This window comes from Patiria miniata, unplaced genomic scaffold (genome assembly GCF_015706575.1).
Source record: "Patiria miniata isolate m_02_andy unplaced genomic scaffold, ASM1570657v1 HiC_scaffold_3, whole genome shotgun sequence".
Taxonomy (NCBI): Eukaryota; Metazoa; Echinodermata; class Asteroidea; order Valvatida; family Asterinidae; genus Patiria; species Patiria miniata.
In genome coordinates this window covers 812512-835677 of record NW_024037069.1, presented here as the reverse complement: position 1 = coordinate 835677, position 23166 = coordinate 812512, and the positions used below count along the sequence as shown (strand labels likewise).

At 40.6% G+C, this 23166-nt stretch overlaps 2 protein-coding genes across 4 annotated transcripts in view; one reads left to right on the top strand and one right to left on the bottom strand.

Moving 5' to 3' along the window:
• Window positions 1-4825: 4825 nt before the first annotated feature.
• The window catches only part of LOC119738581, a 44356-nt gene continuing 26015 nt past the window's right edge, over window positions 4826-23166 (bottom strand). For both annotated transcript variants that reach the window (XM_038213487.1, XM_038213488.1), the window contains exons 11-12: window positions 7141-7235; window positions 4826-5040 (exon numbers count right to left, since the gene is read on the bottom strand). In XM_038213487.1, coding sequence (XP_038069415.1) covers window positions 4949-5040; window positions 7141-7235 — 187 coding nt within the window. In that variant the 3' untranslated portion in view covers window positions 4826-4948. The remainder of the gene's footprint in view (window positions 5041-7140; window positions 7236-23166) is intronic.
• LOC119738580 (leucine-rich repeat and fibronectin type-III domain-containing protein 3-like) lies at window positions 9483-22933 on the top strand. Of its 2 annotated transcripts, none has more exons than XM_038213486.1 (2): window positions 9483-9816; window positions 19275-22933. In XM_038213486.1, exon 2 carries the CDS (start codon window positions 19296-19298, stop codon window positions 22146-22148), a length of 2853 nt encoding a protein of 950 aa, XP_038069414.1. In that variant the 5' UTR covers window positions 9483-9816; window positions 19275-19295; the 3' UTR covers window positions 22149-22933. The 2 variants fall into 2 exon arrangements, with proteins under 2 accessions (XP_038069414.1, XP_038069413.1); XM_038213485.1 differs by lacking the exon at window positions 9483-9816 and adding an exon at window positions 10393-10429.

Below are 23166 nucleotides of genomic sequence, written 5' to 3'. Positions count from 1 at the left end.
ACATTGAGTGAATAATACAATTTATCACTGACAAACAGCTGACTGAATACCTAAGCAATATAAACAACCAGTATGTGGTCCCTGTATAAGCTATTTAAAGAGGACTTTGCATTTGAATGTTTCCATTGCACTTAAAACTTTGAAACTTTGGCATATGGGATCATTTGCTTTTCTTGCATTTTGTTGGTCTCCAGTAATAACACCGTGGCTCCAACTCCAAAGAGGAACGTTCCAAAGCTACCCTGTTGAAGTTTCAGCTCAGTGGATGTTACTCTTTTTGAGAAAACTGTGAGAAAATGGACAACCTTTGGATCATGAAGCCTAATTTCGTCCATACCACTCTTTATTTTCAAAAATCCGTCAAATTGACTGATCGTTGGAAATCACCTAGATTTCTTGATTTCTTCTAAGTGACAGCAAGCCAGACAATAATTTCACGGGTTGTGCAGAACGATTTTTAATCCAAGTTAGATTTTTGACAATAATTTGGTAGGTTTACTTTTGGGATATGCAAATGATCCTATATGCCAAACCCAACCATGAAAGAAATCCACCAGCAGGTTTGAAAATTTTAGGGATCAAGAGGTTAAATTTTGCTCCCCCACCCCCCCCCCCCCCAAAAAGGTGCCATTGGGATCCTACGTACATTTAGAAGTGGATTTTGGATGATAAGGCTCTTGACCAAAAACTCTGGAGAGAGCTAGGCTTATTGATCATGATGGACAAATATTGTAATGTACACAAATAAATTTTGTATAAATGTAGTGAGTATGGCCTAGTGGTTAGGGTTCGTGACTCAAGAGTGTCAGGGGTTCAAATCCAGCTGCTGGACATATGTCGTGTCCTTGGGCAAGCCACTCCACCCCCACTTGCCTCTCTCCACCCAGGAGTACAAATGGGTACCGGCATTAGCTTGGGAGTAACCTGCGATGGACTAGCATCCCATCCAGGGGGGAATAGAAATATTCTCAGTCTTTTCATGGCAAGGAAAACAGAGATAAATGTCGGGCCATATTGGCTGTGACAGAGTTTACTTACACGTATAAATAAAGGCCACATTTTCATTGAAGGATGTGCAGCTAATGCACACTGAATCCAACACTTATTACTGGACACAAAACCTGACCAAGGGATCCTGCCTGTCCGTCAATCAAACAGTGCTCACTGACCAATCAGATCATGACTTTTTGGTCAGGTGACCACAGTAGATAAGTCAAACTTGGTCACAAGCACTGCGAGAACTGTACACAAGTGAAAGGTGGGAGGAGCTAGCTTATAATGGCCCAATCTGGAACGGACCAGGTTTTGAATCATAGTCAATTACAAATTATATTTTTAAGCTAGTTAGGCCCCATACAGAACATAAACCCTAACTGCCCTGAATCCTTCAAAATCCTCTTTGCCAAAGTGGAGGAATTTGGAGGATTGAGGTTACATGGCAAAAGTGCGCTACTGATTTCGTAGGAAGCACTTTGTCAAGGTCTTTGGCCGGACCTTGTGTTGTTTTTGCTCAGCCATGCATAAATATAGGCCTGGATTATGCTTGAAATCCTCCGTACTGCTCCAGGATGTCACTGGCCAAGCCTCAACATATTGACAGTCACTGCCGCAGGATTCAGGCAGTGGTCACCCCTCCACGGACCATATTAAAGAAACAATGCAGGATTTTGCAGGATTGAGGCTATATGATATTTTTCCATGAGGCCAATTGGAGGATTTTGCAGGATTGAGGCTACATCCTAGCAAAAAGGCCTAGGGAGTTAGGGTTAACATTTTTTGAAGGGAAAAAAAATCACACTTGCTTTGCCTTGATATCTGCTGTACCTCTCGTATCATCTCCTTATGAAAAAGTTGTGCTTTTATGACAATATGTAACAAGTACAAAATATTTATACATCTTGATTTTTCTTTCCAAGTTTATTTACAAAAAAAAACCCTGACACATGAAATTATCAAAAAACGTGTGCAAAAATGTATTATTTTAAATGATTCTGTTATTTAAATCTGATATGAAAAAAAGTTCGGATTCCATAGTTTTCTTTTATTCCCCAAAAAAATTTCATCAGGCTCTGCCGTAGACCCACAAAAGTGAAAATGAATATCAACATATTGTCAGAATAATTATGATGAAACATTCGTCCTGAATTCTTTTCTAAAGAAACATGTTTGTCTGCAAATGATTTTTTTTCTAGGCCAAAATCTGTATCTTCATGTCAAGGACTTTTCACACTATTGTTTGGCCTGTGTTGAAATCAATACAGGTCTAAAGTAAGCAGAACTGATTCCCAACAAAGAGTTGTCGGCAAGGCAAACCGTTCATTCCCCGATTTATTCCCAGATTGGGACCTTGAAATTCAGGCCAACTTTACTCACTCTTTAAGCAGACAAAATTCTCCACAATTTTTCATGAGGCAAAGACAAGGTCCTCAGTATTTCACCAGCCAAGTTTTAGGTCTCAATTCAATTTTTATAGGAGACTTTTCTTCAATATATTGCACCTGAGAGGGAAGCCAAGTGATTTCAATTTGAATCTCAAAACTAGACTGGTACATACATCCAAATGTTTGAAAAGCCCGACATTTTCAGTAGTTATGCGGCAGAGTGTGGGGAGATGTTTAGAAATAGAGACTGGGTACCAGATGTTTCTTTTGGCACAGTTGATTGATACAGTACTAATGGGAGTTGGACTGGTTGTTTCATGTGCCAGTCTATTTTTGTGTGTTGCATGTTTTCAGTACCTTAAGTATTGGGACTCTCATACACAGTATTGAGAGTTCCAAATTTTGGATTAACTATTCCCTGCCTCCAACATAAAAAAAACCCAATTATCAAAGTCTCCTTTTATTATTTAAGTAACTTTTTATTTACAAAGACTGAGTTAGCTTAATTTGAATGTATCTAATCTCTTGATCATTTAAAGAGTTGCTTCATTTCTAGTCCCTGTACTTGCCTTCTTCAAAGTTGAGCGCAATGAAAAAAATGTCACCTTGGCAACTTATAGAAGAATCCAGGCACGTGATCACTGCCACGTGCAAGGCCCCCTTCAATGGAGAACACATTGTGCATGCTATTGTACAAAGTCACTGCCCTGTGATGGATTATCTGAACAATAGCTAGCACAATGCTTTCTCCATTGAAGGGGGCCTTTCGTGATAGAATTGATACCATGTCCGGATTGGTCTATACCGGGCGAGTAAAAAACAAACGGAATCCCAAATGGCAGGACCATTTTTGTAATGAAGTTCTGCATGTAGCACTTTCAAAAGCTAGGATATGAAACCCCAATTCATAAGTTTTCTTTTAGTAAGGAAATATTCAAATTACTCATGTAATTTTTAAGTTACGGGATTTTAAACATAACCACCGTTTTGAAGTTCTGTCAACAGATCACAAAAAAGGTAAGTGTTCTTGCAGCAAAATTGTTTTCGTTTTGCTTGAAAGAATGCTTACCTTTTTCGTGATCCGTGAACAGAACTTTAAAACGGTGGTTGTGTTTAAAATCCCGTTACTTGAAAAGTACATGAGTGATTTGAATGATTCCTGTACTAAAAGAAAGCTTATGAATTGGGCTTTCATATCCTAGATTTTGAAATTGCTACATGCAGAACTTCATTTAAAAAATGGTCCTGCCATTTTGGTTTCCTTTTTTTTGGACTCACCCTGTAGAGAAGCCAACAAATAAACCACGAAAATTGCTGTTTCTGAAACCAATCTGTTACCATGGTTACATACAATGTAACAAAGCAACTGAAGTGCAAGTTGAACTACCATCTTGCCAATGTACGGCAATGTCAGCAGAACGTTTCTTACAGTGGACTTGCCACAGTACATACGTCTCTGAAGCGGGCCGCGGAATATGCAAAAGTTGGCAGGCAAAGGAAACACATTTCCACAAAAACAGGGAAGGCAAATGTCCCCCTTGCATCACCAGACACAAAAGTGAATAGAACAGTTTGAAATCATGCCACATTTGACTCAAGAACACGTTATTATTAGGCACTTGATGAACATCATATCCCTCTGATCTGCACTGCAGATTTTGTGTATAATATTTCGCAATTCTACACCAAATACATTTCCACTCGGGTATGCCTCGATACAAAATCCCTGGAGGAGTTCCTTTTTTTTTTTTTTTATTGTTACATTCTCCGTGCTCTTAAAAATTCATTTTTTCTTCTAGTAATAAATGTTCAACTTGTAGGTTTATTCCAAAACAAAAAGTCCCCCCCCCCTTTTTTTCTGAAAAAAAAAAACCCAGGGATTTTTGTTTTGGGCTCAAACAGATCTGCTTTGCGAGCAGACTGGCTCCCGGTCCATACATTATTGATACTGATTGTGAGGCGGGAACCAGCCTACCCTGCATGAACGAATTTATTGTCTGGTAGCCAATAATTCGCCTTTGTAAAGTTAAATAATTCAATAACTAAACATGGGCCTATTTCTTTAGATCGACGTCTCAATTCAAAAGTGAATAACTCTTGTATTGCCAGAGAAATAGCAATTAGGAAAAGAATGATCTATTTTTCGGGATAAAACTTGAACCGGCACAGGAATGATCAAGTACAGATCATAAATATAAAATTGTGCCAAAAACAAATCAACTGCTCAATAATTCCCATATCTTCAATGAAACCCAGCCAGTTCAATTATCAAAAGGATCAAATAACTCCTGCATTCTGGGCTAGACATTTCAGCTGACTTTCGTTCAATTTTCCAAGCAACCACGTTGAAAAAATGACAAATTTTTTTCAGACTTTCCTCACAGGATCCATAGAATAGAAACTACACGTACAAAAAAACATCATCGCCAATTTTGTTTCTTTCACTATTTCAAAGGCTTGGTAAGCCTGAATCTTGTAACACTGGGTTACCATGGCAACCAATCTAAATAGGGGAAAAAAGTATAATTGAGTTGGCACTATATCCTGAAACCCCCTGATGTTTGGTGTCATGTGAACTCCCCGTACTCGGTGCACCCGTGGTTCGGCAGACCCAACTTGATGATACCCACTGAGCGGTCCTTGGAAGCTGTCACCAAGTCTGAATCATCATTTGTTAAGGACAATCAAGGCTGGGACAAACATTTCTCCTCAAATTTCCACATTTAACTGTTTACAAGTGATTCAAATTTAAGCAAAACAAGTTCCAACCAATATTTTCGCACTCTGGTTCACACTTATAATCACTGGAACACTCTGCACCAGATTATCTCTCCTCTCTTCTCACAATCCAGACCCGTCCTTACTCCCTTCGTTCTTCTGCGGGAGAGACCCTTGTTATCCCCAAATCATACAAACAGGCTGGTGACAGGGCGTTCTCCATTGCCGCCCCCCACTTATGGAATAGCCTACCCATTCCTATCAGAAATTATGGCAGTGTTTTGTCCTTCAAGAACTTAGGCTCTCAAGGCCCACCTTTTCCCCAAATTGTAGCTGGTTGTCCTCTTATCTTGTCTTCTTTCCTTGTTTTATTCATTGTTTAGCGCCTTGTATCCTTATGCAATGTGGCGCTCTATAAATCCAGTTATTATTTGTTATTATAATATTAATCAAATTAGGTTTTGCCCTTCACCGACGTTTTAAACACTGAATACTCAGTGTGTTACCTCCCGAGTGAAAGTTGGAAAAAAATCACTCGGGTGGGACTCGAACCCACGACCTCCTGCTTTCTAGTGCAGATGTCTTACCACTCGACCACCGAGCTAACGGGATCGGTTGGCCGGTTCGAATCTGATGTACATAGCAGCGGGTACCGCATAAACTATTATAAGATGGAATTTTTGCGCCGGGGTGATATAAATCAAATTAGGTTTTGCCCTTCACCGACGTTTTAAACACTGAATACTCAGTGTGTTACCTCCCGAGTGAAAGTTGGAAAAAATCACTCGGGTGGGACTCGAACCCACGACCTCCTGCTTTCTAGTGCAGATGTCTTACCACTCGACCACCGAGCTAACGGGATCGGTAACACACTGAGTATTCAGTGTTTATAATAGTTTATTATATAATAGTTTATGCGGTACCCGCTGCTATGTACATCAGATTCGAACCGGCCAACCGATCCTGTTAGCTCGGTGGTCGAGTGGTAAGACATCTGCACTAGAAAGCAGGAGGTCGTGGGTTCGAGTCCCACCCGAGTGATTTTTTCCAACTTTCACTCGGGAGGTAACACACTGAGTATTCAGTGTTTAAAATGTCGGTGAAGGGCAAAACCTAATTTGATTTATATCACCCCGGCGCAAAAATTCCATCTTATAATAGTTTATGCGGTACCCGCTGCTATGTACATCAGATTCGAACCGGCCAACCGATCTCGTTAGCTCGGTCGAGTGGTAAGACATCTGCACTAGAAAGCAGGAGGTCGTGGGTTCGAGTCCCACCCGAGTGATTTTTTCCAACTTTCACTCGGGAGGTAACACACTGAGTATTCAGTGTTTAAAACGTCGGTGAAGGGCAAAACCTAATTTGATTTATATCACCCCGGCGCAAAAATTCCATCTTATAATAGTTTATGCGGTACCCGCTGCTATGTACATCAGATTCGAACCGGCCAACCGATCCCGTTAGCTCGGTGGTCGAGTGGTAAGACATCTGCACTAGAAAGCAGGAGGTCGTGGGTTCGAGTCCCACCCGAGTGATTTTTTCCAACTTTCACTCGGGAGGTAACACACTGAGTATTCAGTGTTTAAAACGTCGGTGAAGGGCAAAACCTAATTTGATTTATATCACCCCGGCGCAAAAATTCCATCTTATAATAGTTTATGCGGTACCCGCTGCTATGTACATCAGATTCGAACCGGCCAACCGATCCCGTTAGCTCGGTGGTCGAGTGGTAAGACATCTGCACTAGAAAGCAGGAGGTCGTGGGTTCGAGTCCCACCCGAGTGATTTTTTCCAACTTTCACTCGGGAGGTAACACACTGAGTATTCAGTGTTTAAAACGTCGGTGAAGGGCAAAACCTAATTTGATTTATATCACCCCGGCGCAAAAAAATTCCATCTTATAATATTATAATATTTACAAATTTATTAAATTTACTTGTACGTTATTTGATTTAGTATCATTGCTTTACAGTGCTTGTTCATTAGTGGGTTTTTTTTTTGGGGGGGGAGGGTTAATTTAATACTTCAAAAAAGATACATTCATCGTACGGTGAGATGTCCATATCTTGAACGTCAGCTTTGTGCCTGAATACTTCCCCAAGATACTCATGTCTGTCTGGGTAGCGTCGATATCTGAAAGATAAAACAGATGAACTTTTGGTTAGTTAAAGAACAGATCATGAAAACTATATCTCAAGGGCTTCATCCCCTGTTTTGTTTGTTTGTTTTTAGCTCAACGCATTGTTTGTACCGCCACAAATGGTCCTGCCTAAAGGTTCCGATCGTGTGACATCAAATTAGTACCACGTGACCATTTGGTTTCTCTGTGAACGGCCGGCTCTGCAGTGGGCAAGTGTCTGGTTCATAAGAAATTTAGCTACTGGTTAGGCCAAAAAAAAAAAAAAAAAGTCGGTCTCTGGTCAGCGCGCGCGTCGATTTTAATCATGCGAGTAGATCTTTTTTTTTCTCCAAAATGTTCCGCGGTAGCTCCAACAGCGCCCTCTATTTCCGCACCTCCTCATTTGTTTTTTAACCAAAGAGCACCAAGGAATGGGAAATTGCACCAAGGCAAATGATCGAAAGCACCAAGGCAAATTATGGAGGACACCAATGTACATGAGGACACCAAAAAAAGCAAAATAGTACCCCACCTTGTCTGTACAATCCAAGCTTGAAGAAAAAAAAAAAAGGCGCGTGGCCGCGTCAATTCCGGAACTGTGGTATGACCAGAGACCGAATATATATTTTTTTTGGCCTTGGGGTTCATGACTCATGATCAGAGGGTAAGGGGTTTGAATCCAGATGCTGGTAATATGTTGTGTCCTTGGGCAAGGCACTTCACCCAAATTGCCTCTCTCCACCCAGGAGTATAGTTGGGTAATCCAGGAGCTGGGGAGTAACATGTGATGGACTGGCATTCCATCCAGGGGGGATAGAAATATTCTCAGTCATTTTATGCCAAGAAAACCGGAGATAAACGCCGGCCTGTTGGACCACATTGGCTTGAGTTGGACTTTTTTTTTTGAAGGACCAGACTGGTGGTCGAGAAGCTTCTCAATACAATAATGGCTTGGCACCTCGGCTCTTCCTTGTGCAAATACCTTACAAGGTTGTTACACAATGATTGAATAACAGCAACTAGAGCCAATTTATAATCACTTCAACTGAACTCCATTTGAAATAACAAACCACACAATAGGGTACACTGCTCCGGCATATCCTCCCAAAATAATACCAAACCAAAAAGCAAAATTTGAAGGACAAATTGATTAGGTTCTTGATGAAGAATCTGGAGCAGTTTGTCCTTGTACCCTTTTCATAACTATGACATTTTTTGACTACATTTGTTTGGAAAGTTTTATCATTTTTTGGAAATACTTTTAGAATTTTTTTTTTATAATAACACTCTCCTATGGAAACATGCATTATTGTCAGCCTTGTTATTACTTGGGTCAGTATTCAAGACCCCCATTGGTTTGTACACAGTATGCCAGGAGGTGAGGAAGAAAATTTTGACCGTTTAATAGAAAGAGGGTTAATTTATACATGTGTATAATGTGTAGCTGGCCAAATGCACATAACAAAGTATATAGGCATTACCTTATTTATTTAATAATGATGTTCCAAACACAATAAATGGGGATATTATGCACAGTCTTTTTAAACATTTATTGTACATACTGGCGAGTATATTTTTAACGGCTTTTATATTCTAGCAAAATCTATATACAAGTGTGACAAATGTGGGTTACAAACCATGTACATGTGGGGATGTTTCAAGTTAAGGATGACTTTGCAACAAAAAAGAAATTAAAAAAAACCCAAAACCAAAAAAACCAACAACAACAACCAGAATTTGTCATCATGACAAATTTGACACATGACCCCTGTTATGCCCAATTAGTTTTCAACTTTCACTCTGAAAAAAATGTCCATCATTGACCTCCATAGTAAGACAGTATACTGCAGCATCCTAATCAGGAAGCTAATTCTCCTGCATGTAGTGGTTGCTAAGCAACAACGCTGACAAAAACCAACATCTCATTAATGGCAAGAACCCAGATCATCAGTCAACAGCCCCCTCCCAAAAATGGGCGAGAACAGAATTGGGAACCACAAAAATAACCCCACCCTGAACAGGTACAAACACACACACCCAAAAGTGCCCACAATGGGTACAGTAAGATCAGTGGATGACATCATCCCATGCATTGTGCACCATAGGTCGCACCTCATCTGCATAACAAAAGAGCCTATCCCCAAGTAGAACCATGCAGCTTTCGCTTTTTGTCCGCCACCACAGACCCACCTGAGCAGGAATTCGTTGTCATTGATATGCAAATCGTGTCTAGCCTGCCATGGGTGTGTGTTCTGTACCCCTCTACACTGTATGGGGGTTTGAAAGGGGGGCCTTGTTGACAATAGGGTAGCTGTTTTCTTTCTTTTCGGATCAGCGCACTTCCCAAAACCGCTCAGTGAAAAGAAATTGGTGGGGTCGAGCCTGTTGCGCACTGAAGGACTCACTGCTGAAATGCGTCACACGGACCATACTGTTTAAGGAGGCTGCTGAATTGAGGCTCGCAGTGAAACTTTTCTTCAGTGGCCTGTTTTTAACGCAGGCAGACAGTTTTTCACTATTCCGGTGATAGTCTTAACAATACAGGATATATATTGATTTGGCTGTTCTTTCTCAAGACATAATCTTATACGTGTGGTAAGTTTTGTGTTTCCAACTTTTGAATATTTAATGTGAAATATTTGGATCTCAAGTTCACTGGTGTTCTGCAAGTGAATCGTTTGGTACATGTGGTTGGGGTGTCATGTGACTAATTCAATCCCTCAACTTAAAGTGACATCCAATCTTCTTGTGTCAAGTGTTAAGTGACAGAAATGGCTAATGTGAAAACTTGCTGATTACATTGCATTCAGTTTTCTTTTGACTGATAGAATGAATTACCGGTACTTGTATTTACCATTGTTTACTGCTGTACTTTACCATGGTTTAAAAGTTACACAGTTTTGAAAAACGCTTTTGATTTTAGTAATGTTGAAAATTTAATATACCTTGAAGATTTGTGTCTTTTGTATATGAAATTAGATTTCTATTTCTGCCATTAAAAATGGTGGGTTAGAATCAAGATCTTTTAAGTACTGTCATTAAAACAAGTAGTACCAGCAAATTAATGTGACAGCTATGAGTTACGTAACATTGTTCAACAGTTGTTCAAACATACATTGTAAAAAAAAAGGCTTTACTCTCCCAAAACCGAAGCATAATTAATAAGACTGTTGATTCAGTGCCATTGATTTGATGTTCTTGGATGGTGGTAAATATGACAACTTCTTTTTTGTTTCTGGTAGATTTCAATTGACATTTGTATGATTTTTTTGTTCACGACTTCTGTTGTTAGTTTTCACTTTGTGTGTTTTGGTGACATTTGAACAATTATTACTGAGGTTTCATCCATGGTGTTTTTTTGCTAAACGAGTGTTCTAAGCTCTTGTGAAAATCTGTCTTTTCAACATATAATGATGTACTCTCTCGCGTTCCACCTCTTTATTACAAATTAAGCAGTTATTTAGTATAATTTTGTAGTTAAGGTGGTTACCATAAATCTGTCAGTATTGCAGTGCTTAAAGCACACATTTCAGAAAACGTACAAATACACCAAAACAACTTCAATCCTTTCTTCAAACTGTGTCTTTTTCACAGATATTCAGAACTAATTTTTTACTAATTGGAGTATTTCTTCCCCCCCCCCCCCTCAAAAAAAAATTGATTTTCAAAACATCACTTTTTCCTATCTTTCCTTAAACCAAGCCAAATATGTTCAGTTTCACTCACAGCATGCCAGAAATTGTTTACACCACATCTGCACCAGTTAAGTAAAGAAATACAGCCTATTCTAGTTTCACCGAATGGGCCACAAAATGGATTGATATAGCCCATTATGGGCCCAATGCTTCACAACTACGACACAGCCGCATGACACATACAGATATAGCGTGGCCATTACGGACCAACATAAAATATCCGGCTGTTGCATTATACATGTATATCCCAGTGGAAGCACTTAATGATAGCAATACCATCATTACCCATTTTAGTAGGTCGGGGGTTGGCTGTTTGTCAAATTTGACATTTTATTTAATAGATCTGAGCATACACTGTACTGTCAAAAACCAATTACTGTCAGTTCCTGCAATTAAATCAATCAATTGAGGAAGTACTTTTTTCCTTCAAATTTTAGTAGGAGATACTATTTCTGTTTGAAGATTTCATCTTATTTACTTTTTTTTCTCAAGGGATGACAAACTCTCTATTAGACAGGGATTGAGTCCAATAAATTCTGGTAAATTAATTTCCCGGGAGACTTCTGAAATATCAGCGCATGCATTTTTAATTAAGAAAAACAAAAACTGATACATGTATATGTACATTGTACATTTCATGTGAATTTTTTGCAATAATGACCTCTCCTCGCAACATAATCGTTGCCTTTGGGCAAAATTTTCAGGTTGGACAAAGAAATAATCTGGAATATAACGAAGGTACTGTTCTGTTTATTCCATGTTCCTACCTACCGGTACAAAAAGCGACATTCTTTGTATTGTCAGAGGGCAAGGGTGTGCTACCTTTTGTCACAAAAGTCCTCACAATAACTTTAGGTTAAAGTGGAACCTTGAACAGATTGTACACTCACACCCCAAGGCTGTTTTCACCGATGAGGAAACTAATTCCTCGTTATTTTTTAAAATTTTAACAATAGCCACCACACCTTGATTGCAAATAAACACCACTCAGTACCAGACATAAGCCTTTCATTCACAAGTGACTCTCAATTCCACAAAAACCCCGAGGCCATTTTTAGTTTTCAAAGGTAACGCAAATTTGAAAACAGCTCCTCCCAAATTTAATAGGATGTTTTGGAGGATTTCGCGGGATACTTTGGAAAAAAAAGGGGCCCAAACTATCCTTACTTTTGCCCCTTGAAAGTTGTATGTTGTTCGCAGAGGATCAGCCTGCAGCCGATTTCACGAAACTTTATGCAATAGAACATATAACTCCCTTTGCGCCACAGTATATTGCGTAAGTTGCGCAACATTTCACACTGCGCAACGTTTTAGTTGCGACACATTTCACAAAAGTTTCAGTAAGTCTGCGACTTGCGCAGTAGGGGCCTAAGTCTGTGATTTTTTGTGCGTAAGTCTGCGACTTGCGCAAAACGATTATGGCGTTAACTTGTGCAACCATTTTAGGTGGCGTTAATTGTGGCGTAGCGACTAAAACAAGACCTACATGTATTTTACCATGCCGTGTCGTGGAGCCTGTCATTGCACAACTATATAATCAAGGTTCATACCAGACACTCATACATGTAGCTGTGTGTCTGGGGTATTGCTTTTTAACTTATGACAGAATTTTTGGAGTTGCCGCATGATTCCAAAGAAAGTGGGCAAAACTATTTTCAAATGGCGGGCAGTGGCATGTCAAGGACTGTTTTATGACTGAACCAAATCATAACTCTTTAATAACTGTCAAAAAATGCTGTTATTATCCTCGTCCAAAGGTGTCTAGATTGTTTAAAACATTGGGAAAGTTCTGCCAAGTTTTGTGTAAATGACCCTGAGGTTATTGCGCGCGCATTGCGTAAGTTATGTTCTGTTTCGTGAAATTTGCTGTAGGTGTTTTCTTTTGGCCTTTCTCACCATTGCAGCTAACTGTCTGACCGACTGTTAGTGTTAGACATGCTAGACTTGTGAAGAGTACCGGGCAGTCAAATGGGACCAGCCAAGAAGAGGAATTCATTTGACCTCAGAAGAAATAGATATTCCAAATACATGTCTTAGGGCTGTATCGAAGCCGGGTACCCGAGTACCCGACCGCTGATGTTAGGAACCAGTTCCAGATTATGGGATCATGTGACCGTAACCAACTTGACAAATTACTTAGTAAGTTCTCAGACAAAGAAAAAGACAGGTTTTGAATGTCATTTGTGGGGAATTTTCAAAATGAAAACCAGGCTACATGCATGAAAAAAACCCAACAAATTTCATGTTTATGATGCTTGGGAAAGTTGCAATTTTCACCAGAAAGCTGTACAGCTCATGTACACACTTGTATCTTGCTGTGTTGACGCAACGATGTAGTAGTTTTATCGTGCCGACATAATTGCCTTTCATGTATCGCGGCAGTACTGAGTAAGAATCGCGTCAACGCAGCTTGTGAAACATTGTCCAATTACATGATATACAAGTGGACGCGGAATGCGCAACATCTGTGACAAACAAAACTTAGCGTACAAAAATGTCATAGGGTACGTACGCGTGGTCTAAGGGCATGGCTAACTCTCAAAACGATAGGTCAATTACATGTATGAACAATCTGAACACTTCCGAGATTTTGAATTGTTGGGACTGGGTTTCTTAAACGGTAACCCATGTTTTGTGTTTCTCAATCGGGTACCTGTACATGTAAATGCAAACTCCTATCAAACATCATATACTGCAGTTTTTGCATTTGTACGCCATTGCAGCTTTCCAATGCTACCGACTTATATTTCATGAGGCATAGTCTAACCCCACCCATGGCAAACATGTTATCCTTGGAGTTTTCCTTGTCAAAACTTTCAAGTACATAGCAGACTAAAACCCAAGAGACTATCCCAAAAGTAGTGGGTTTCGTTGCCTATTGTTCCCTTCCATTTTTCCACACTTTGGGCTGCCACCAACAGGTCAAATTTTGTGCACCCGACCAACAGAGAAAAACATTCCCGGCATAGCTGTTTTGTTAAAAAAAAAGTGAACGTCACACTCCAACGCAGCAATTTCCTTTGGGTGCTTTTGTGTACCTTCCCACACTTGTAATCACTGAAGAAAAAAAACAGAGAGGGCTAAATTCTCAAGGCTAGTTAAAGTTTGCACTTTCTAAAAGACAAATGCAAGTGATATGACCAAGCACTACTCAGCAATTCAAATTTGAAAAAACAACAAAAAAAACCCAACGTATTGGTGGAAAAGTGACAGCTGAAATGTAGAAATCATTATGCTATTAGTCACATGTTTTACTACCGGTGTTAGTGGGTCTCCTCCACCAAGATCATTCTCAATAGAGTATACACTATAAAATGTTAAGAAAAGCAACCTCAAACCAACTCCCACACATTTTTTCCCTTTTTTTTTTAAAACTCAGAACCATCCTAAATCCTGCAAAATCCATTACTGTGGAGAAATATTCTTTGACTTTGACATAATTTACTTTCCAACATCCTCAAGCTAGAATCCTCATCATCATCATCTTAAAGCAATCACACCCTCTCCCTCCCCCCCCAAAATAAAGACAGAAAAAAAAAATGAAACCAAAATGAAACAAAACAGATAGGTGTTTGAAGTCTACAAAGTTAGACTCATTTGTGTACATGTACCTATCAAATTTATTGACAAAACTGAAGGAAAATTCATGAAATCTCGAAAGCAAACTCAAATTGCGAGTTGCTTCTCAATTGCTGATCCTCCCCCCCCCCCGGCGCCCCCACCCAAAAACAAAATTTCTGCCCATATGTGTGAAAAGTTTCATTGTAAACACAACAAAAATACGATTTTTTTTTAACAGTGATTCTGCAACTCAAATAGAAATGACAAAATGGACAACCGATGCAAAAACGATGTCTGTTCCCTGTCACTTTCACACCTGACTCAAACAATGACTGCCACAAATCGATAACGTGTTAATCAAACGTCGCTGCGCATAATGCCAAAATTCAACATAATGCCAAAATTCAACATATCATTATGCGTCAAGGCAACACGTGTTGAATGCTTCCGGCTTTCTGACTAGTAGCCAAATTGCCATCCACATAGATTTCCTTTCATCTTTATTTGGAGAGAGCCTTCATTTTAATTCAAGTAATTTTAAAACTGTACTGCCTGCACACAGTGGAATGACCTTGTGTGAAGAATTAGACCAACAATTAATTTATGAATTTAACCAATTCACTGTACATTATGTACCTCCCAAGCATTTAGTTTGCCATTGAAGTTATTAGCCCATTTGCACCTGTAATACATTGTATTACAATGTATTTATTCACTGAAGAATCAATACAATCATGGAGTGCTCAGGCAGTAATTTCAGTAAGAACCGTCCACATCAGAATTTTCAATAATCGATACAGGGTGCATAAAAAAACAAAAACCAAATGTCGAGACCATTGTTTGTAGTGAAGTTCTGCATGTAGCACTTTCAAAATCTAGAATATGAAAGCCCAATTCATAAGCTATCTTTTAGTACAAAAATCAGTCAAATCACTCATGTAATTTTCAAGTTACGGAATTTTAAACACAATCATCATTTTAATGTTCAGTCCACGGTTCACAAAAAGGTGAGTGTTCTTTCAGCAAAACAAACAAATGATTTCAATGAGTGAACCATTCTTGCACTAAAAGAAAGCTTTAATATGAATTGGACTTTCATATCCTAGATTTTGAAAGTGCTGCATGCAGAACTTCACTAAAACAATAGTCCCGACATTTGGGTTTCGTTTTTTTTTACTCACCCAAGAAGTCCCAATTTTCCACGGTTTTCTCTGGAGCATATTGCTCAAACTTTTTAAAACAAATCTCAGTACTGACAGTTTGTCCAGAATGGGCAGTTTCTTTTGACAAACTTTTAAGGTTTTACATTAGGGGAGACCGCGAATTCCAAAAAATGTAGAGCACAAATCGACGCCGCTTGGCATTTCGCGTCATTTTTATTTCGAATCACGATCGAGCACGAGTTGCTGCTGAGTTATATTTCATTATACAGCAAAGGTTAAACACAATGTAAATGCACAAACGGGACATTTGTTTTGACAAAAATCTTCCTCACTACTGAAAATTTTTGGTATTTCGATATGATTAAAAAATTTCTATTGGCCAAATTCGTATCAATATAATATGAAATAATCAAGTAATGTCGATATATCAAAGGTGCTTAGGTTTCAGGTACTACGGGCGGGGCAGTTTCGGGCATTAAGCAACCAAATGCTCCATGGTTTGTCATAAGTGCAGCTTGGGAAATGTAAAACCATGAAATATTGAAAACTAATCCACTTGCAATTCCCCCACTTGCCCTGTATGAATTTATGCATGACTGTTAATTCTACTTGGCATGTACAAACAATTTTCTTTTTCAAATTTACTCTTATTGTCTCCAATCCAAACAGAGCACATTTTTTTTAAGACTTGACTCCTCCAAACATGTACTTTGTGGCTTGGTTATTTCAGATGACATTTCCCAGGTAGGATAGCCTTAATCCCAAAATCAAACCACACAGAACTGTGGAGTTAGCTTTACGTCAATAGGATTACTTGGGATATTCTGTCTGGATGCATGTGGTTTGTGTGTAGGGGTAAGAAAACGCCCCCTCTAACATTCCGGCCTGAAGAAAAATAATGACATGCCCTTTCAAACTATCAAACACTTTCTGTGTTGGACTGTGTGGAACCCCACGATTCTGGCAACTGGCACTGCCCACTAGCAGAATCAAAGACAGCTTCTACACCATACACAAATATGTACAGTCGTTGCACTAGAACTAAAGACTAAAATAACCTGTGAAAGTGAAGAACAGGCATTAGTCCGTGGGACAAGAGGTCGAAAACGCTTTAGTTTTCGAGATACCCGATCTGGTCCGCAGAATTTTATAAACTTTCCGGACATGTAGATTATGATGTACCATATCTAAAAAACTTTGTTCTTCGATCCAAAGCTTGTTTGGGAATGAGAAAATCTGGGATAAAAATGCCAAAAATTTTGCATGAGAAAAAACATAAGGAACAGCGCCCTCTATTGACACAGTCAGAAACCTTTTTGCGCATGCAATCTACATATCTGTGAAGTTTTATAAAATTCAACGAACTAGACCGCGTCGCGAGCGGAAAAAAAGGCCTCATCCCACGGACTACATGTTTCAAGAAACGAAACCCCCAATTTTTTAAAAATAAACTAAACACAGTTAGACAGGGGAGAACACTTCAATTGAATTTTATGTGCAACTTGTCAGTCTACTAGAAAAGGCCTCGATTTTATAAGTACTTTCTTTCACCTCATGTGGCTAGAAATTGTGAAGTTATCCTGTAAGTGATTTTCATTCAAAATAAATTGCAGCAGTTAGACTTGGGTCCCATCTACAATCAATTTACCATACCGCCTGGCATTGTAAAATAGTCACATTCCATGCACGTTCCGGCACACCTGTAAAACTGAACATTACCATTATAACCACCTAGAAATTTGTGATTATAATAGTAAAAAAAACACCACCCTATAGTCTTTCATAGGTTCAGAAACGGCAAAAAAAAAGCGACGATAATAAACCAAAATAGCAGCCTGCAATCATATGATAACAATAGACAAATTGCTTCAGGGCCACTGAATCAGTCTAAGTGCCCATTCATCTACAATTTGTAAGATGTAAATGGAGGCTTTCTTATGTAACTTGAACAAAGCATTCCAAAAGATGAGCAGCCTTGATATTTTTTTTTTGCAACAATTCCCCGTCTTATTGTTGAATGGTGATTGCGCTAACACACACTGGATGCCTGATCTCATGTGCATGAGGACAGATTATGCCCCAAAGCTCCTGAAAGTTGATTGGTTTATACAAGTTTACACAATTTTTCTTCTTTGTCTGATTGGTTGAGATGTAGCTTCCACGTCTATACGCTATGCAAACAATGCAGAGCCCTTTTTTAGTAGTGCGCATCGGGTATACCAGAACGGGAACCAGGTGCCCTATGGAATTTAAAAAAGCCACCAGGTACCCATAAAAGACGGTCTTATAAAATGAAGGCAAAAAAATGCAACCTGGTAAATTCCCTCTATTGTCAGGAACTCGAGTCCTTAACAAAACTTAACAGTGTGAATATTGGCAGTGTCTGAAGGGCTTTATAACTGTCTGCAACTTTCCCAAGCGTCATCTGTCGGGCATTAAATTACACATAAATGTGAAATCCGTTTTGGTTTTCCATGTAGCCTGGTTTTCATTTTGGAATTTCCACACAAATGGCATTCAAAGCTTTCTTTCTCGTTGTCTGAGAAGTTACTAAGTAATTTGTAAAGTTGGTTACGGGTATCCGATCCCATGATCTGGAACCGGTTCCGTTGACATCAGCGGTCGGGTTATGGGGTACCTGGTTTCGAAGCACACCCCTGCCTTTTTTGTTCTAATGTGTAATGTTTAAGTTGATACCACATCACAGCTTAGTCGCAAGCACTACAACACACCGCCTAGTTCCCTGACTCCGTTTTCTGACTCTATATCTAAGGGGTCTTTCTGAGGAAAATATTTAAGCAATGTTCAGACCGGTCATGTGACTGATGCTGCTTGTAAAATTAGATATTACTGTCACTTTTATGGGCATTGGCACACGTTGTGTCACAGGGTTTGGTTATAAATATCAAATATGTGATCTTCTTCCTCAAAATGAGATTTTTTAGACATGTACATTTATATTAACAAAAGGCTTTCTTACAGATACATTTTCAGTGTAGATTAATGGCATCAATGCACTGTCATTGAAATATTGGAGAATTGTGGTGATTCCAAAGCAATCACATACATGTACTGACGTTCCAAAAGTGAACACCTCAAACATGAACAATGCACCTCCAATCGTATTCCACCAGAACAGGTCTGGCAATTTTGTAACACATTTACACTGATATCGCTGGCAGTAATTGTTATGTAAATGGATGCATACTGTGTCAATGCACACATACTGAAATTTGTATCCTTGTCCAGACATTTGTTCTCGTGTACTAAAGTTTTTGAGTTTGAAAGTACAGTTTCAAAATGCTCTTATTTTAACCAGTATTTATTTCCTTGGCTGAAATTCAGACTTAATACATGTACATGTACATGTATTCCTTTTTTAAAACTCTACCATTTGTGACAAATCAACATACCTTGGCAATTCCTAGTTTTTGAGTAAAATCCATATATATATATCTTTTTCGTGAAAACCTTGTCGAGACTTATTCGTCTATAGAAATTGCCCTGTGGAGACATATACAATCTTTTGTGCCCTATTGTGCGCATGTCTCCAGAGGGTACGGTGTATCAGATCAGGAAACCACACATTACTACTAAAAAAAATTCACATAATTTTCTTTAACTTGTATTGCAGTGGCCTCAGAGACACACGACAATGGCCATCAAACATGCATCTCTTCAGCTGTTGCTCCTGCTTGGACTATGGATGCAACTACCACCATGCACGGCCCAGGCACCCACCATATCCAACCGACGCACCACAACACCAACCCCTGCTCAACCACCCACAGTCGTGACAACTGTTCCTCCCCAACCACCTTTGACTGACCCTGTGACGCAAGCCATGCCACCAAACCCTACCACAATGCAGAATCCCATAACACAAGCGGTGCCAGACCCCACGACGGGAGCTGATCCCAATCCCCAACCACCTTCGACTGCATCTGTGACACAGCCAATGCCACAAAATCCTACCACAATGCCGAACCCCACAACACAAACAGCAGTACCAGACCCCACAACAAAAGCCGTCACAACCATGTCCCCTACCGTGGCTCCATCAATGCCCCCAACAGATCCTCCTACCGTGCCACCAACTGAACCGCCACCTCCACAATGCCCAAGCAGATGCTCCTGCAACATGGCAGCACGCACTGTGAACTGTGAGAACCAAGGCCTGACAAGCATTCCCCTAGACCTTCCTTCGTACACCAACACCCTGTACCTCAAAGGGAACACCTTCAACCTTCTGCGTAAGGACGCATTTAGACACCTGCCTGATCTGGCCAATCTTCACCTAGTCTCCTGCGGGATCCAGTCCATAGAAGATGGAGCTTTTGATGGTCTGAGTCATCTCCGAGTCCTGAATCTCAGGAACAATCGCCTCACCTTACTTAACACACTTCTCAAAGGGATGCCAGAGCTAGAGATGCTGGACCTGGAGCACAACAGCTTGAATGAATTAACTGACCACATCCTGGACAATCTCCCCAATCTCCGCACCCTGCACATTGGCAGTAACCAAGGCCTTCATTATGTCAGTGTTGGGGCTTTTAACTCCAATCCCGCACTGAAGACTCTGAGTATCTCCTACTGTAATCTCAGCCAGATAGCCCCAATGGTGTTTCAAAACTTGACACTCCTGGAGATCCTGAACTTGTCTGGGAATCCAATTGCTGAGATTTCATCTGCTGCTTTTCAGGGTCTTTCCTCCCTTCAGGAGCTCCTGCTGTCCAGCATGTCACTCTCGACTCTCAGCGATGCGGCCTTCCAGGGTCTTTCCCAGCTGAAGGCCCTAAATCTCGCCAACAACCGTCTCACCAATTTGAACATTGACACATTTACGCCACTAACATCACTGTCGACCCTGGTTATGACACAAAACCCATGGGATTGCAACTGCGACATGGGTAATTTGATAGCTTGGCTTAAAGACACCTCCCTCCGTCAGATTGATTTCTACACATCACAGTCAACCTGCTACTCCCCTGAAGAACTGCAGGGGAGACGCTTGGACACTATCCCACATGAACAATTTGCCTGCGTGCCAATCTTCATCCTCATCCCCGATTCCAAAGTTGTCCCCTACCAGGAGTGGACAATCTTCCAGTGTAACGCAAGAGGTGATCCCACCCCTGATATTGAATGGTACCTTCCAGATGGGTCAAGGGTCACAACCACAAGCAATGCCGAGAATGTGTACACTAGCAGCGACGGTAGAGCCCTCATCATCCAAAAACCTGGGGCAGCAAACAGCGGAACATACAACTGTACAGCAAGAAATAGTAACGGGGCTTCATCTCTAAGCGTCTCTCTGGCTGTGACTGGTTTACCGACGACTACAGTTCCGACCACTGTGGGAGAGGCTACCACTGCAATGACACAACCACTACCATGTACCTTTGCTTCAATCCAGGTGAGAGTGGGTGAAATCACCGATACTACCATCGAGATGAGATGGACGCTCTACAATGATCCTCATCTCAAAGGCTATATCATACAGACCACAGAGTTTGGAGCAGCCCTCTCTACCACAAGGCTGGCTGGTGAAACAGACACTTCCTTTGTTGTGACTGATCTCACTGCCGGAACAAACTACATTATCTGTGTGACTGTCTTTCTAGAAACGTGCCCCAGCTACACCACCTACGACCAGTGTGAGCAACTAACAACAGGCGGCAAGACAGATGACGGGATAGCGGCTCTGGTAACCAAACATCGCAACGAGATCATCGGCACAGCTCTGGCCACATTCTTCGGCACGCTCTTCATTCTCGCCTCTATCTTTGTCATCCTGTGGCAGTACCGCAAACCCAAGTCATACACCAAGTACGACTTCAAGACCACGCCAGACACAGCTCAGTTTGCGGACATGGAGATAGGAGAGAGCAGCCAGGGACCCACCTCCAACCCACAAATTCGCTACACCGGTTCTATCACTTATGACAACCGGGGAGCCGTGCTCCCAGACGATGAGGTACTGAATGGGAGGCAGCAGATCCCACCTGAGGACCATGTAGTTGAGGTGTACCCCGAATCACCTGAGGGGCCATACTCCATTCCACCTGATGCTCTCTACGCTGTCCCGGAGAAGAAAGGCAAGGGTAAGGGGAAAGGCAAAGGGAAAGGAAAGAGGAACTCCCAGGCACCCTTAATTGAGATAGAGATGGACAAGAGGAACAGCGACTACATGGTGCCCACACCCACCAAGGAAGAAGACACTCCGGTCTTGGAAGCTAAGCTGGTGGACCAAGACGACAAAGAAGATGCTGAAATCGGGGAGATGGGCCACCTGTACGAGGAGCTTGACAGTCCCAAGTGCAACTGCGATCCCGTGGTCAATGGGATCATACAGAGCAATGGACATGTGCCCAACCACAATCACTCCAATGGGTCCAATCGAAACAGCGCTGGCAGCAACAAAGTTCGGTTCACCCTACCGGAGGATCAGACACCGATAGGGAATGGACATGTCAACAAACATGAGGAAATGACAGTAGGCCTATAGGTACCACACGGAAGAAATGAAAAGTAAATACATATTGTGCCGGGTAAGTCAAATAACAATTCATGTACATGACCACTGCACAATGCACTCTCTTGACGTGTACATGTATAGATCAAGTTTGCAAAAACCTGTACTGATTTGGATTTGAAGTACATGTACAATGTACATGTTAATTTGATTTGTTTATTCACTGCTGTAAATAAAGGAGCTTTTTTTTCAGCTAAAATACTCACAAAGCGATGATTAAGAAGAATGAAGTCCACTTGAATGGGTCAAATTCAACAGTGGCAAATGTTGAAGACGCTTTTGCACACAGCAAATTATGTACCAATCTCCAAATATGCGAGGTATAGTTGTAATAATGAAAGTATTGTACACAGTTATTTGGCGTCAAAATGAGGGCAATTTGCAAATTTGCAAATTTGACATGATTGTTCTTGTAGTCAGTTGCACACTGACCAAGACACCAGACCATGCTGCAGCTGCTGGAGCTGGGGGTTGCTAGCATTTAAGGCTTGCCCCAAATCATGTGATCTACATGTAGTAACAGTCTCTTTGGTCAGGAGAATGCAAAGTTAAAACGTGCAAAGCATTGGATTAAGTCAGTGTTCCTGATTTTATTCAAATTTGACTCGCAAACGGCTTATTCTTTTGTGGGGGTTGAGCCCCACCTCAACAAGCTTGTCAAGCTCAATTTTAATCTCACAAACTCAAAAGAACTGAATGTTTTTTTTATGTTGCAAGGTATTAAAAGGGCTAAGAAATGTATCTAATAGAAACAACCATATATGTGACCCGCTCCGCAAAAATGAGTCTGTTGTGGCAAAACTGACATTTTGAGTTAACTACATTAATAAAATGGGAATGAAATAAGCTTTCATTTGGTATATCACGGACCTCTCTAGGACATTTGGTTGCATTGTTGTGCTTGTTTCATTCTGTAAAGTTTTTGCACAGCTAGAAGTGTCTCAATGGAAAAAAAAGGCTTTGAAAAATGACAAATACACTGTAACTAACC